The sequence below is a fragment of the Gordionus sp. m RMFG-2023 genome, chromosome 2 (genome assembly GCF_954871325.1).
Source record: "Gordionus sp. m RMFG-2023 chromosome 2, tfGorSpeb1-WG-v2, whole genome shotgun sequence".
Lineage (NCBI taxonomy): Eukaryota > Metazoa > Nematomorpha > Gordioida > Chordodea > Parachordodidae > Gordionus > Gordionus sp. m RMFG-2023.
Genome location: NC_088776.1, coordinates 63,572,932 through 63,589,166, shown reverse-complemented (window position 1 = coordinate 63,589,166; position 16,235 = coordinate 63,572,932). Strand labels below are relative to the sequence as shown.

General features: G+C 26.5%; 1 protein-coding gene across 1 annotated transcript; it reads right to left on the bottom strand.

Annotated features, from left to right (window-relative positions):
* Positions 1–6,857: 6,857 nt before the first annotated feature.
* Positions 6,858–8,315, bottom strand: LOC135924542 (uncharacterized). Its single transcript, XM_065459604.1, has 3 exons — positions 8,266–8,315; positions 6,955–8,132; positions 6,858–6,875 (listed from the first exon to the last, which is right to left on the bottom strand). The coding sequence occupies exons 2-3, from the start codon at positions 8,125–8,127 to the stop codon at positions 6,858–6,860; spliced, it is 1,191 nt and encodes a 396-aa protein (XP_065315676.1). The 5' UTR covers positions 8,128–8,132; positions 8,266–8,315.
* Positions 8,316–16,235: the final 7,920 nt, after the last annotated feature.

Genomic DNA, 16,235 nt, shown 5'->3' with positions numbered 1-16,235 from the left:
TCTTGAATAAAATATTCGAATTAAAATATCGTGTTGTTACAAAATAACTGTTTTGAGTTATAGTTCCCTTAAATTGTAATTTGAGTCAGTTAGTGGATTTCAGGTAAGGTTTATTTTTCTCGTAGTTAAAATTATTCAGCTAATAAAAGTTTAATTTTTATTTAAATTCCCCAAAATTCTAATTTGAAAATTATATGAAAAAATTTGTACTGAATTTATTCCGTCTCCAACACGAAAAAGATTTTGCTTGTATTGAATTTATTCCTTTTCCAATCACGGGGAAAAAATAATAATTTTTCGCGTAGTTTCAAGTATCCAAATTAACAAGCCACAATCTCCAATGACCATCGATACCCCTGATGATCCATAATGACATACATAGGACGTATATGTAAACAAATAGAGATCAAATCCCTTTACACTATGGCCATGTTATTCAGTGGGGCTACATTTCTCTGCGTCGCCGTTTTTCACATCTTGCCAGAACAGGCTTTTTGAAACATTCGCCTCATAATAATAACGTCAATCATTATTCCAGAACTCCACGAAGGAATACCACAGTACCATCAATGATTAGTCAATGAAAATTCTTTATTACGAGTGGATATCGCCAAAAAATCGAAATGGAAAACAAGAAGATGATTGGACAAAGATATTATTATCCAATGACATATAATAATACCTAGACTGACGATTCATTCACAGATATAATATAAAATTAGGCTCCGTTTAAAATTTTAATATTTATTACAGTAACCAAGATGGCGTCTCCAGTTGATTTGCATTGATGTACACTTTAATGAATGAATCGTCAGTCTAGGTATTATTATATGTCATTGTATTATCACAGAAAAAACAACTTAATGTTAATGTTTAAAATAATATTAATGACGATTCTGAAATTGGATGCTTTAGGAAATATCTATTGTTCCTTTCGGGTTTGATGTTTCCCCCAATGACATATAATAATACCTAGACTGACGATTCATTCATTAAAAGTGTACATCAATGCAAATCAGCTGGAGACGCCATCTTGGTTACTGTAATAAATATTAAAATTTTAAACGAGAGCCTAATTTTATATTATATCTGATGCAAACTTTATTAAAGAATTGCCTGATCATCGAGATAATAAGAAAGTAAGTTATCATTTTACTATTAGTTTTTAACATGAAAATAATTATTATAAAGGTTACCAAAATGGCGGGTCCAGCTGATTTGCTTTTAACGACGCTTAAAAATGCATTTTAATGAATGAATCGTCAGTCTAGGTATTATTATATGTCATTGGTTTCCCCATAGTTATACCCACTATCAATTACAATGGATCATTCACATTGAAATTAGCTATTTTTTTGAAATATTTAAGGTAATCATGATATTATTGAATTAATCAAATAAAATCGAAGGACTTTATAAAATTTTACTTCTGTTATAGCAATATGGTAAAAAATAAAATGCTCAATTTTCAATGATATTAAAAATGAATAATCGGATTTTTACAGAACCTTTTAAAATACGGTCACAAATTAATTGATCATGCAACATATATCGATCATTTTTTTTAACAAAAATATATATACATATACATTTTTTTTTGTATACATGCCATTGGCCCATAAAGGGGTAACATGTCGTAAATGTTATAGATTGTTTTTTTATATATGTCAATCATTTAAAATTGGCTTTTAAAATATATATATTTTCTTTATAAAAAGGAAGATGATTATATGATTATTATTATTTTTTTTAAAAGAAACTGATGTAATTTTTCTTGAATAAAATATTCGAATTAAAATATCGTGTTGTTATAAAATAACTGTTTTGAGTTATAGTTCCCTTAAATTGTAATTTGAGTCAGTTAGTGGATTTCAGGTAAGGTTTATTTTTCTCGTAGTTAAAATTATTCAGTTAGTGGATTTCAAGTAAGGTTTTATTATTTCTTGTAGACTAATTTTTTTATAATTTAATATAATTTTATATTAGATAATATTATTCTATATTGCTAATTTTTTTTGTAAATAATATTATGACATCTAAAATATTTAGTTAGAATGTATTTGCTTTGGAAAATAGCGCTCCACAGGAATACTTGATGACAAAAGTGTATTATATTCTATAAAGATATTTTCAAATTCAGATAAATATCATGAATTATAACTGATTTATCATTTGAAATTAGTAAAAATTTTTCAGAATTTCTCTCTTCCAAATAATTATTGGGATTCGAATCTAGATATGGTTTATCAAATTGGTTTTCAAAATGAGTACAACGCTCCTTTTAACAAATCATTCTATGCCAGATTGGTATAGGATCAGCTGAGCTGAAATCATCTGTGGATCATTGCTAGAATAGTATTCCTAGTAGTTTCTTCCTCTGCCCCCTCAAATAACTGTCTAATCTCGATCTGCATTTTCATCTATAAATTATTTTAAACAAACTTATGAATAAATTTCTCTTGGTGAGTAAGTCTTGTTTTGATTAAAATTTATACAAAAGATAAATGAGAAACTAATATTAATTTTGGTGAATACCAAAATACGACGGTGATATAAATTTAATATATTTTAATGGTTATTTTAATAAATTCTATCTAATGAACAATTAAGTGAATATGAAAAATTGCCATATGAGCAGGAGGGGGTGGGTTGGATAGGAACAATTTGCCATCATACATTTAGGGGGGTAGACTGTGGTTAGTATAAATTTATAAGGGGGGGGGGGGTGAGGGTTGAATAATTTATTGATACTCTTTTTAATTTTATTTTTACAATAAATTTAAATATAGATGGGTAGCATTTAAGGGTGGTAGGCGACGACCAGGATAAATTAGGGGGGTCATCGATTAAATTGAATGGACAAAATGCATTGTTGTAAAAATGATTACTTTTATCCTAGAACTATTATAATACAATGATATTGCTAGGGTTATCTATTAAACTGAAATTGGACAAAATGTATTGCTGTATAAATTAATACTTTTATTATAAACCTATCATAAAACAATGATATTGCTAAAAAATCGACCAAAATCAAAAAAAAAATATTGTTTTTTTCTTTCTGTTTTTCAATTATTTGTTTAATGGAAGTCACGCTCATTTATAGTATCACAATCATTTATATATGTTGTAGAGAAAAGCAATTAAACCAACTCCTAGTTTAAGCGTTAGCTTTGACTTTCTTGTTATTCTACATAATATACCTCAATCAAAACATCTTCCCAAAATATTTACCAATTAGGCACAACTTAAAAAAATATGTTGCACTTATATTCGTAAATACCTATAATTAATTATGAATAAATATGATAGGAAATCATCTTATATCTCGGGGGTTATTGTTCTTTTAGCGAAGAACCTTGATTGATTTTGCCAAATGTATAATAAATTCCTTTGTGAAAGTTATATAATTAATTTTGATATACACGACGAGATGGTCATTTAATTTGGCATTTTTAGGTTAAATTATGAAAAAATATTTTCCTTCCTTAAGTATTTGCTCAAAAAAATTTTCAAAATCTCTTTTTAGTTTATTAATATTTTTATAAATTATTTCCCAGTTTTCTCAAATTAAATATTAAATATATTTTTTTTAAACCTTTTTTTGAGAAACAAATTAAATATTTGCTTTTTACCAATTTCTATAAGTGTCGAATACGTGTATTGCAAAAAAAAATAAAAATTTAATTATTGATTTTTAAAGAAACATTTAATTTTAAAATATATAAAATATTTGTAAAAAGATGATTGAAATGTTTTAAATTGTAAAGCAAAATTAAATGACAATTATATAAAATAATTATTGATGATATCTAATACTCAAATCCAAAATGTAATAAGCGTTGTTGGGCTAACTCAATATTTTTATTCGTAAAACAATATTATGCTAGCCTAAAAGATTAAGCTCACAGATGGCACATAGGATTGAACATCACATGACAAAATCTCGACTCTCAGGCAATATTTTCCTAGCTATAATGTTGAGTTGTTTTTAAAAAATCGGCCTAAAACGAGCCATTTTATCAACACTAAATTTAGCGATAGAAGAAAGAAAAATGAAAAGGGAAACTTCCATTCTTAGTTTGATTTAATATTCTTATACGTTTTTTTAGTTTTATTTATGTTAATTTTAGAATTATTTTGAATTTAATTACATATATATTAATAAATTAAATTTTGCATCTTCTATTTCTTGTTCATAATTAATGGCTGTGTTATTTTAAACAATAAGTAATTTAATTTTCTCTTGTTTATTAATTATTATTTGGAATTTTAGAAAGCCTTAAATATATAATCGATGATGAATTTTTTTCTAATTGTTCTAACTGTAATGAATATCAATCCTATTTACGTTGAATTCCTCATTATACATGAAGAAGTCTAAAAGAAAAAAATTCAATATTGGTTGTATGTTTTTTTTAAAAAAATAAAATGAAATGTCCAATTTCATTGTTTTCCTCTGAAATTTCCTCATATTTTAGTTTCTCGGGAAATGTGGTTTTTACTTTTTAAGTTTTCTTTTTTGTTGAATGCAGGTTTTCGAATGCATAAAGCATATTAATTTTCCGATTAAATAAGAGAAGAAAAGAGAAGAGAAGAGAAGAGAAGAGAAGAGAAGAGAAGAGAAGAGAAGAGAAGAGAAGAGAAGAGAAGAGAAGAGAAGAGAAGAGAAGAAGAAGAGAAGAGAAGAGAAGAGAAGAGAAGAGAAGAGAAGAGAAGAGAAGAGAAGAGAAGAGAAGAGAAGAGAAGAGAAGAGAAGAGAAGAGAAGAAAGAAAGAACGTTATTTCATTATATATTGTAAATGGCGACTATCAAAATATTTAATCGCAAAATTTATATTTATTTATTTTTTAAAAGGTATTTTTATCCACCCACCCCTCTTCTTTTTGTATCCAAATGATTAATAAATATAATTATATTGAAAATCAAATCATATATATTAAATATAAACAAATATTCTGATAAAAAGATTTTTTTTTAAAAAAATTTAAGATAACCCCTCCCCCCCCCACCATTTTGGTAAAATAAAAACACCTGATTCCACCATTTTTTAAAATTGAGAGAAAAAGTTATAATAGAATAGATATAAAACACCACAAATTTTTTTGGAAAAATGATCCATAATTTATTCTTGGCAGTTTTTTTTTTGTGTTCATAAGCGATGCTCATAACACCTATTGGGGGTAAGAAAATAGTGACGTATATTGAATATGGGTAAGAGTTCATAAGATTCGAGAATTTGCTAAGATCTTCAAGTAAGCATGTATTATCTCCCACATACATAATCACGTGACCATTAATCTGTTTGTTCGTTTTTTTTTAATTCAAAATTTAGTGTGCTTGATTTTTTTTTTAAAAAATATAAATCGTGGGAATTATCCGGTATTCTGGTATGTGTAGAGTATTTAGCCCTATAAATTTCAGCCAACTTTGCCAGGAAACTTTAGAAACTACTTCTAATTTATACTAATATTTATATATGGATTTTTCGATATAAATTAGAAAAATACTAAAATGTCTATGGCCGAAATTGGCTGAAATTTATAGGGGAAATACTCTACACACATACTAGAATGCATTTCCGGTTAGACCGGATATTAAAAAACGAATTCTGAATCCCAACGGATTTCTAATCCCAACGGATTCCGAATCCCCATACGACATACATATATAACTAACAAAGCAATCCATTCCTGTACCTAACCCTGAAAGAAATCGTATTAATTTTTTTTTTTGAAAGTTAAATTTGATAATAATGGAATTATTATTAAATGGATAATCTTAAAATATTTATAAATAAATCAATATTTAGGTTTATTAATATTACACTGGAAAAGGGTGGCATTGAACAAACAATTGCCATTCGGCCTTTCTTGTCTATATAAACATGTTCACATTGTTGGATACCTATTTTGTTTTTTGTTTTTTTATAGCTGGAATATTATATTCGCATTTATTATTTAAAAAAAAAAATAAAATTTCCTCTTGAACATATTCCCCTAAAACCAGGGTTGTGCATTTGACCGGTCAAATACAATTCGGTCAATTGACCGGTCAAATATGGTCAAATTCAAATAAATGTTTTTTACACCAATATTAACTTTATTTTGCATTTATATAATATTATAATAAATCTATGTATAATAATAAATATCATAATATTTTTTAATTCATTCTATAGTCAATGTTTCACCCTCCGTGGAAGAGTCTTGTTCCGATTCATATTCAATATCATTATTTTCTTTAATATTTTTAATCAATCTTAAATTATGATACACTCTTACTAATTTTCCTGCTGTAGAAGCCTTTAATCTATTTCTGTTTTTCGTGTGAATATTGCCCCAAACCGACCAATTTCTTTCAGAAGAAGAAGTCGAACTAGGAAATGTTAGTAAAATATTAGCGACTTCTCTTAATGGGCAAGGTGGGCAAAATGCATTCCACCAACTTGAGGCCGAAATTTGATTGTTTCTTATGGAAGTTACAACTTTCCACATATTATGGCTATTAAATATACCGCTTTTGCTTCTGAAATTTACTATATTACTCAAAATATTTTGATTATCACCACCTTGTAAAATACCCAATTCTTGTATTATATTACATGCTTCATCAAATTCAGTATTAGTAAGATGCTCCCCTTGATATTGGGGGTCCAATAAATAAGCAGCATTGTGAGCACATGTATTTATATCAGTTTTTCTCTTTTCAAACATAACCTTAATTTTTTTTTCTTGAGATGGAGAAAATATAGAATCAGGGCATGATTGTATTATGTGTTTTTCCAAATTAAGCATCTCGTTTTTTACTTGGGCCAAAGTACATGTATCCCCTTGCATTTTCAACAATGAGGTAGCTAAAGGTTGGAGTATAGCTAAAAATTTTAAATTTTTCGTCCAAAATTCTTTGTTTAATATATTATTGGTAATTTCTATGGGACAATTATCACAAACAGCTTCTTCAACAACTGATGCTTTTAGAGCTTTCTTGCATATTTGAATTTGCTCCATACATTTTATTGACGATGCCCATCTTGTTTGGCTAATTGTACTTAATGTAGATGGTATGCCATGAAGATTCTTATTACGGGAAGATACTGCAGCTGGTATGTGTTTATTCTTAAAAAATTTCTCAATTTTTTTAATTATTGAAATATGGTCACTGAAGGCGTCCAAACGTTCAAAATCGTGAAAGAATAACTGCAATGTATGCGCTGCACAACCATAACATTGTATATGATTATAAATAGATTCAGATTTTAGAATTCTCCAGGCTGCTTTCATGTTAGCGGCATTATCAGTAACTAAAGAATATATTTTTATCGGATTCAATTCATGAATTACATTTTTAAATTCCTGGGCAATATAATCTGCCGTATGGCGATTTTCCTCAGTATTTAGAAATTTGTAGAACACTGGAACAGGCGTCATCACCATAAAATTAAAAATACTCTCGTTTCTAATGTTGCTCCAGCCATCTGATACAATTGATAAGTAAGGAGCTTTATCTATTATATCTGCAACTCTCACCTCCATATCACCTGACGCTTTGTCTAGAAGATATCCAGCCAGCTGCCTTCTCCTGGGTAATGTGTAAATAGGACGTATTTTTTTAAAAAATTCTTGGATGTAGGGATTTTCAGTGATGTGGAAAGGTAAATTGCTCGCATATACAGCCTTTGCAAACAATTGATCCAGCTCATTTTTTTCTTTGGGATTAATTCTATCTATGAAACCGGTTATACAAGATTGAGATTTATATTTAATCGCCTTGCTTGTAGATTGATTAGAAATAAGGGAATCAAATTCTCCTGAGTCACAAGACAAAATATTGTTCATTTGATAATCATTCTCACTAATTTCACCCAATTCTTCATTAGAGTTAGACTTAGAAGTATTACAAATTACATTTGTGATATTTTTTGTAGAGGTTGATATTTTGGAATTTGAATAAAATTTTTCCTTAATTATAACAGGGCACATAGTACAGCTGCTTAATAAATGTTTGACCATTCTATCAACGTGGGTGATATAGGACATCTTGCAAAACTTGCACACCGCTTTAACTGATTTACCATCGCGTACTTCTTGAAAATGTTTCCAAACATGATGCTTTGGTTTGACCATAATCCCTAATATATATAAATTTAACAAAAAATGATTTTGATTATTGTAAAGTTAATCAATCTTAACTATTTTATAATTATCGACCAATTATTCCAATAATTTCTTAATATTATAAATATAATATAATAAACTTTTTACCAGAATTGAATAATATTCCGTAAATCTGACCAGAACAATTAAAATGAAAATTAATTTTAAAAACCAAATATAGCAAGTGTAAGTAAAACAAATGAGAATTAATATAATTTATACTCGGCTAAATATTAAATAAAATTTAAATTTATTAAAAAATAAGAATGAAAAAATTATATTATGATTATGATAAATCGGGTATTTTTATTTTTTTTAAGAAAAATGAATTGAAAAAAATAAAGAAGGCGAGAAACGGCAATGATTAGGCAAAAAAATAACTAAAAATATTACTATATTTAGAAAAATTACATATTTATATTTTAATAAAAAAATAATAAGATTGATAAACATGCTTTTAATGCATACTATTTAATTATATCAAAATATTTATTCGCCATTAATATTTTAGAGTATTTGACCGTATTTGACCAGTCAAATACTCCTCCGGTCAATTGACCGAATTTGACCGGTCAATTGACCGACATGCCAACCCTGCCTAAAACTACAGAGATTCTCATTTACGAAAATTACTAAATTTTTATAAGATTCGTTAAATATTTGGATTGTAAGGAGAGAACGTTAATATTTAGATGAAACGTATTTTCTAAATAATATTAAAACCAATTCTTATGATAAATCGAAAATTGTTCAAGTGTTTTTGGCGGGGTACAGAAGGATTGGTTGTAGAAAAAAGAAATGGAATATTAAAATTAGCTTAATCCATTCCTCCCAACTTTAATATAAACATTTGTAATTGAATAAATAAAATTGGTTTACCATTTCCATCTGATATAAATATATATATTAAAAATATTAGTTTAATTTTTTTAAATAAAATGTTATGCATTTTAATGATATAAAAATAATATTTACAAACAGATGCACAGTTAACAATTTTGATTTACTGTTAATTTATATATATATTTATTTTAAATTTTAAGTTTTATTTTAAATGATATTTAGTTTTTAAATTTATAATGTCTTACGGCAGGCAATAACCAAAAATATTATAAGATTTATATTTAGTTTTGATTTTGTTTATTTTATTGCTAAACTTAAATTTCAGTTAATAATATCATCGTTTAAATTACATTTTATTTTATTTTATTATTGTTTAACTTCAATGATTGAAATATATATAATAGAAAAGATATGTTTTTGATTTTTGAGAGATAGTTATATATATTTTGGAAATGGGATTTATGATATAATATGATAGCTACTTTGATACGAAATAAAGTTATAGAAAAAAAATATATGATTATGATTCAAAGATATTTGATACACAATAAATATCTACTCTAACATACCTAAATTATTAAGTTAATATTAGGCTCATATGATTCGTGGAAAGTGATCATAAATTTTAAATTAGGGTTAAATAATTTTGATATTTGATTTTAATTGTATTCCTATTATATATTTCACTATAAATAAAATAAGTAAATAAAAGATTAAACTTACATATATATTCTATTGGAAGAAAAAATAAAAATATTAAAATCAATAAACTCAAATTTTTTTAATTTTATTATTAAAAAAAAAAATTTATTATAGCCCATTTATCACAAATGTTTGATTTTTGGAACATCTGGCATTAGATAATTCTTTTGCTTTGCGATTTATGAATTAAAAGCCTGTCTTGCCATATTCTTCTCTTTCTAAGAATCAAACAAAAATTTTTGAACATGTTTTTGTTAAATTTATACGTTTTTTTTAAAATTTGTAAATGGTATGATTTCAGATATATTTTTTTAATTTAAAAAAATAATTATATATTTTATAATATAACTCATTTGTTAAACTAATAATTCTTTAAAATATTGACCTCAGAGATATAGATTTCCCCAAAGATATACGGTATAATATTTATATGTAAAATTTTTTATAGCCATCATGAAATTATTTTATTTAAAAACAACTGTAGACGTATTATTAGACAAGATATGGATGTAGGTTCATATTTTATACAAATTAAGTGATATTTTCATCTGGCTAACAATTTTCGATAAAACTGATAAATTAGCGATGATTATACCATTTTTAGATATTATTGATCAAAAAAAATTTGCAATAATTTGTGATAGAAGTCTGCACGAACAAATGATCCCCTATTATGGAAGCTAAACCAATATACATCTTTATGTGAGAAAAGTCAATGTAATTTGGAGGTAAAGTTTGTGCTTTATCTTCATCTTGTGTATATCCTTTTAATTTTGATATTTATACCGAGAAGGTTAGCAACGTTCTCTTGCTGAATGAGTCCCGAGAAAAATTAACAAGTGTTATTTCTAATGTTCAAAAACATGACATGACACTATTCTTAGATAATTATTTTACTTTACGTAATACTAGGAGAAGAGGTTTAGGTTGCACAGTAACAGTCTGCATAAATCGAACCGAAAAATGTCTGTTAGATACAAAAACCAATGAAAAAAAGTCACATAGGAACTTATGAAACCTTCAGTGATAAAAGATTGGTAGTCCAATAGCAGTCTTAAACAAGTAGCAAGGAAATCCTCTAAATAAAGTTAAGCAATGGAGTTCTAAACATAAGGTATTTATAAATATTATCACATTCTAACATATGGGAGCAATTGATTTATTAGATAGATTTTTGAATGATTATCCTCTTCAACTGCGGAGAAAATAATGAAGGTGGTGCCCATTTTCTGACTTTCTCGAGGTAGACATTGTACGAAGTCTTCGACTGTTTTGGCCCAGATATCAAGGATGATAAGATGCCCATCAATCCGATAAGTAGGGAAAAGTTATAGGTCAAATTGTCAAAGTTGTTGCAAATGTTAAAAGATAAATAACGACATATAAGTGTGATGTGTACTAATTTCTGCATATAAAATGCTCAATGAACTCGTTTACCTCCCAATGTTTTATTTTGGGAACATTCAAAAAAATCGTATGATGAATGATTATTTTTAAATAAAAATTTTTATACAGAAATATGTCTATGTTAATGTATTAATAAAGAAAAAATTAATTTGTTTAAATTTTTTTTAGAAATGTATTTTGATATCTTGTTATTAAACGGGTTAAATTTGCGACAAATTGAGCGAAATCACTTTGCTAATAAATAGCGCTTTGTGTGATAAAGTCAGGGAATTAAGAAGAAAAAAAAACTGTCAAAATCTCTATTTTTCTAAAATTCTATAAAATATAAGTTCAGAACCAGCCAGATGTTATAAAACTGTGGGCAACTATGTGAAACTGATACAAGGAAGGAAAAACGGAGTTATAAAAACTTATTTCTAACTTAACTCCGCTTGCCCTATCATTATCATTCTTGGCATAGTAAACGATTCCTCAATATCCAATATAGAACCTTTTATTTGCTGGCAATTAAATAGCTTTATGTTTTTTTTTATATATAAAAGATAGTTAGAAATGTTCTAATTTTTTTTCCCCAATTAGCTTTATAAGAGTGTGTGTGTGATACTTAATGATAACTTATCTAGGGGATTCAATATATTCCATACTAACTAAGGTGAACTAACGATGCATTAAACTAATATATATATATCAAGTAAGATGTGAATTTAGATTATCATAGTTTTCAAGAATAACGCTAATGTAAATTCATACCAAAAGCTATAATTTGGTATGTCATATTAAATACAATTCATTCTATAGGCACAAATCTACGATAAAAACTCCTGTGAAAATTGATTTGTTCAATTAAAAATGATTACTCATGAATGTTATATATAGATTATATTATATATTAAAGGTTTATTGCATTATATTGAGGGTATAGATGTAATATTATTTAATTATAAAAGCGTTTAATCTTGTATATAGTAAATTCATTATATAGAAGTCCTTGTAAATTGAATAACTTAAATATAATCGTTTATTTATATAAAGGGATATAATTATGTTGTTAGGTTGCAGAATCTTAGAACATAGACACTAATAGAACTGATATAGAATAATGGAGCAGTTTAGAAAGGGTCAATTATTAGAGAACATATTATATTTTAAAAAAATCCATTGATTTTAGAGAAATAATGAATGACATTACAAAGACATCTATAAACGAATTTCGCAAAGAAAAAAGCAACCCTAGAATATTACTTGGACTACATTAGATAATTTATATATATATACATATTGCATATTCTTCATGTAAATTAAAATTTACGTCAAAATTAATGACAAATCTTTCTGAAATTTGCGGAGTATGTGCTTCCTCCATACAGGCTGAAATATAATTTTAGCAAAATTAGGTGTCCTTATTAAATTAATAAAAAATGCTAGCTATAAAATAAGTGAAGTTCTTATGAATTTGCTAAAAAAATATTGGGATCTATGAAACTTATCCCTGAATTTTTTTTCTAAACCTCTCTACAACATACCTAATTTTTGTTAATAACCTTCAAAATAAAATATTATCTCGTACCTTTTATTATTAGCAATACTACTCGTATTGCTAATTTAGGCATGTATAAAAATTTTTTTGAAAAAGCTTAAAGCAATCATTTATCGCATGAAGAATAGAGGCAAAATATAAATTTGGGGAATAGTTTGTAAAAAATTAATGATAAAAGAAAGAAAGAAAGAAAGAAAGAAAGAAAGAAAGCTGAAATTCAAAAGGTAGGTACACTCTTCCTGTTAGTTTTTTAATACATTGAGGGTAAATTTCGTTCAAAATCAAGTTCCCATTTTATTAAAGTCCTAATATAATAACTATCTTAATTTTATAAGGAACCAAAAACATATATAGTATACTGATGTAATTTTTTTTATAACATTTAGATCAAGATAAACATCCCTTAAATGTGGTTGTAAAATTGATGTTCCAAAAAAAAATGAAATATGAAAGAAATAATCAATTTTTTTGCAGGGAAATTAGTATGGGTAATTATGGATAAGAATAAAAAAAAATATATATAATACTATTGGTAGCTTGCACTAAATAAGGTTAAAATAGTATTTATATATTTAAGATATTATACATAAAATTTTCCAGTGTTTAATATATATTTTTAAAACACCCCCCCCCCCCTTCCATCATTCCCTCATTTTCCTAATTTTACAATACATCTATTTCCGTTTTTTTTATAGATTTTTCTAATTTAAAAAAACTTTAAACAAATGATATAAAAGTTTTTATGATTGATTGATTTTATTAGACGTTTGTCCCTCAATATATTTTTCGAGAGAGAATGAGTAATATCTACCAGTGTTACGAAATAATTATTATTCATTGTATTATCGCGTGAATCAATTTGAATCCATATTTTTTTTATATATCAGAAACGTAAAATATAAATAAAAACAAATAATATAAATTTTTTGTACTGGCAGGCCTCTGTTGTATTAATAAGCTAAAATAATGATATATATTTTTTAACATGGAATCTATTTACGTAATCAGCTGTAATCAATTTCATAGGCTGCAATAGACGCCCCCTATAGAAAGTCATTTTAAAATGGCGGATTTTAATGAAATGATACAATTTTTTAATTTTCCGCCACACGGTGTCTAAAACTATCATAATATACCTCGTCCTACTTACCATTATTTATAGCCACCTTTTTAAAACATTAGCAATGGCAGAAGAAAAAAAAATTAACAGTGACAATTATTTTGTCTAATATTCGCTAAACTACCTAACTTTAGTCAACCATAAAACAGTGTAGCCATGTTTTTAACCAAAAATATTCCAATCAATCTCTTCGAGCTGAGACTCTGCTTAGAGACTTAATTCATTTTTTTTAGGCTAAAAGCTTGAATAATCCACAATAGAGATTGGTCATAGTTAGGTATTTTAACAACACTTATTTTGTCTTCGCCTAAATAGTTTTTGAATGATAAACCATTTTTTTTAAAAAAAAATAATGTATTTGCAAAAGACTTATAAAAAACCTTAATTTTTAATATAAAGTATATATAATATATTTCCTTATATAAAATTATAAATGGACAAGAGTCAAATTAAGCATCCAAAAGTCTTATATAGATATATACTTAAGATGAGGCAATATGTATTGCAAAAGACTTATAAAAACCTTACTTTTTAATATTAGAGTACAATATATATTTCCTTGTTTAAAAAATTAAGCATCCAAAACTCTTATATAGATATACTTAAGATAAGGCAATATGTATAGCAAAAGACTTATAAAAACCTCGATTTTTTTAATATTAAAGGTATATATATTTCCTTGCATAAAATTGTAAATGGACAAGAGTCTAATTAAGCATTCAAAACTCCTATATTAGAAATACTCAAGACGAGACAATATGTATTGTACTACCTTACTTTTGGATATTAGAGTACAATATATATTTCCTTGTTTAAAAAATTAAGCATCCAAAACTCTTATATAGATATACTTAAGATAAGGCAATATGTATTGCAAAAGACTTATAAAAACCTCGATTTTTTTAATATTAAAGGTATATATATTTCCTTGCATAAAATTGTAAATGGACAGTCTAATTAAGCATTCAAAACTCCTATAGTAGAAATACTCAAGACTAGACAAATTAGTTTGGTTAAAAATGTAAAATAGAATAAAAAATTCTATCGTAAAGTTATATATATGTATGTGAAGGATCATTTTTTAAAAAAATTAATATTTTTATTTTTACTTGGTTCTGCGTAACAACTTGAAAATGATTAATATATAACTAAACTTGTTAAGAATCGATTTAAAGTTGTTTAATTATCATTGACAAAAATTCGGTGAAAATTCACTTTGGGAATTTTTATATATAGAAAAATAAATTATTTTGTAGTAAAAAAAAATGCTACAATATCCAATTCGAAATGCCAACTTTGTCAAGGTATGTTACAATTATATTAAGTCCCACTTCTTAGACTTCACGTGTATAGAGAAGTATTGTATAGAAGACCTCATTTTGGGCGGATAAAATCTGCAGTCTAAGAAAAATCAATGCGAATGCAGCTGACCGCTTTTTAATTTTTTTTTAATTTTAAAAACTAAATTGAGGCTGTCTGAATCGGTTCTGAATGATCCGCGCTTAGGGTCCATTATAATATAATGCATCATATTATATATTAAAAGATTATCATAAAAACAACATAAATAAAATGATGCTTACCAATCATCTGCAGCGCAACTAAGATTGATAGGGTCATCTTCATCATTCTTTTTCAGGCGAAAAAATTTGATTTTTAAAGGTTATACAAAAAAAAAAAAATTTTTTTACGATTGAAAAATGGATATCTCGATACTAGGTAAATGATACAATTATACGTGGCAATTTATCATACAAAGATATGTGGGTAAGGGGTTTATTTTAAATTTTAAAAACAATAACAAAAAAATATTTTCTACCAGATTGACAAATTTAAAAAAAAAATTATCTAATTTTGTAACAAAAATGTATAATTTTGTAATAAAAATGTATAATTTTGTAAAAAAAAATATAGATTTAGAAGAAAAATAAATAAAATGGAAAGGATAAAAAAAAATAAATGAAAAGAAGTAAAAGATTGTAAAGAAGTTTATAATTTTTTTTCCCCATCTAAACAAGGACTGTAAAATTGTTGATTGATTAACACCTGTCTCCCGACAACGGGCTCCAGGACAAAATCGCGGGTACCATGCTAAACACCTGCGTAGGCCTGTGCGCCGCCGACCCTTTAGACATTATATATCAGCGCCAATTTTAAATGGCTGGTCATCGACGCCACTTTTTAATCGGGCAGTTACTCGTATAAAAATATATGTCCTAATGGATATGATACTAATATAAGTTTTAATCTATTCAAGTCCAAGTTGAGAACTGACATGCTGAAAACACAGTTAGAATTACCAAATTTAGCAAAACTTGCTAGGTACTTTCGACTCAGCTAGAGTTCCGAGTTTAAGTACATTTCCTCTGCCTTGATATTGAATTCAAAAAAAGATTTTCTTTATCTCCAGATTACTCCGATAAGGGTTATATTTTATACATGGTATCTACAATGATATATATATAGATA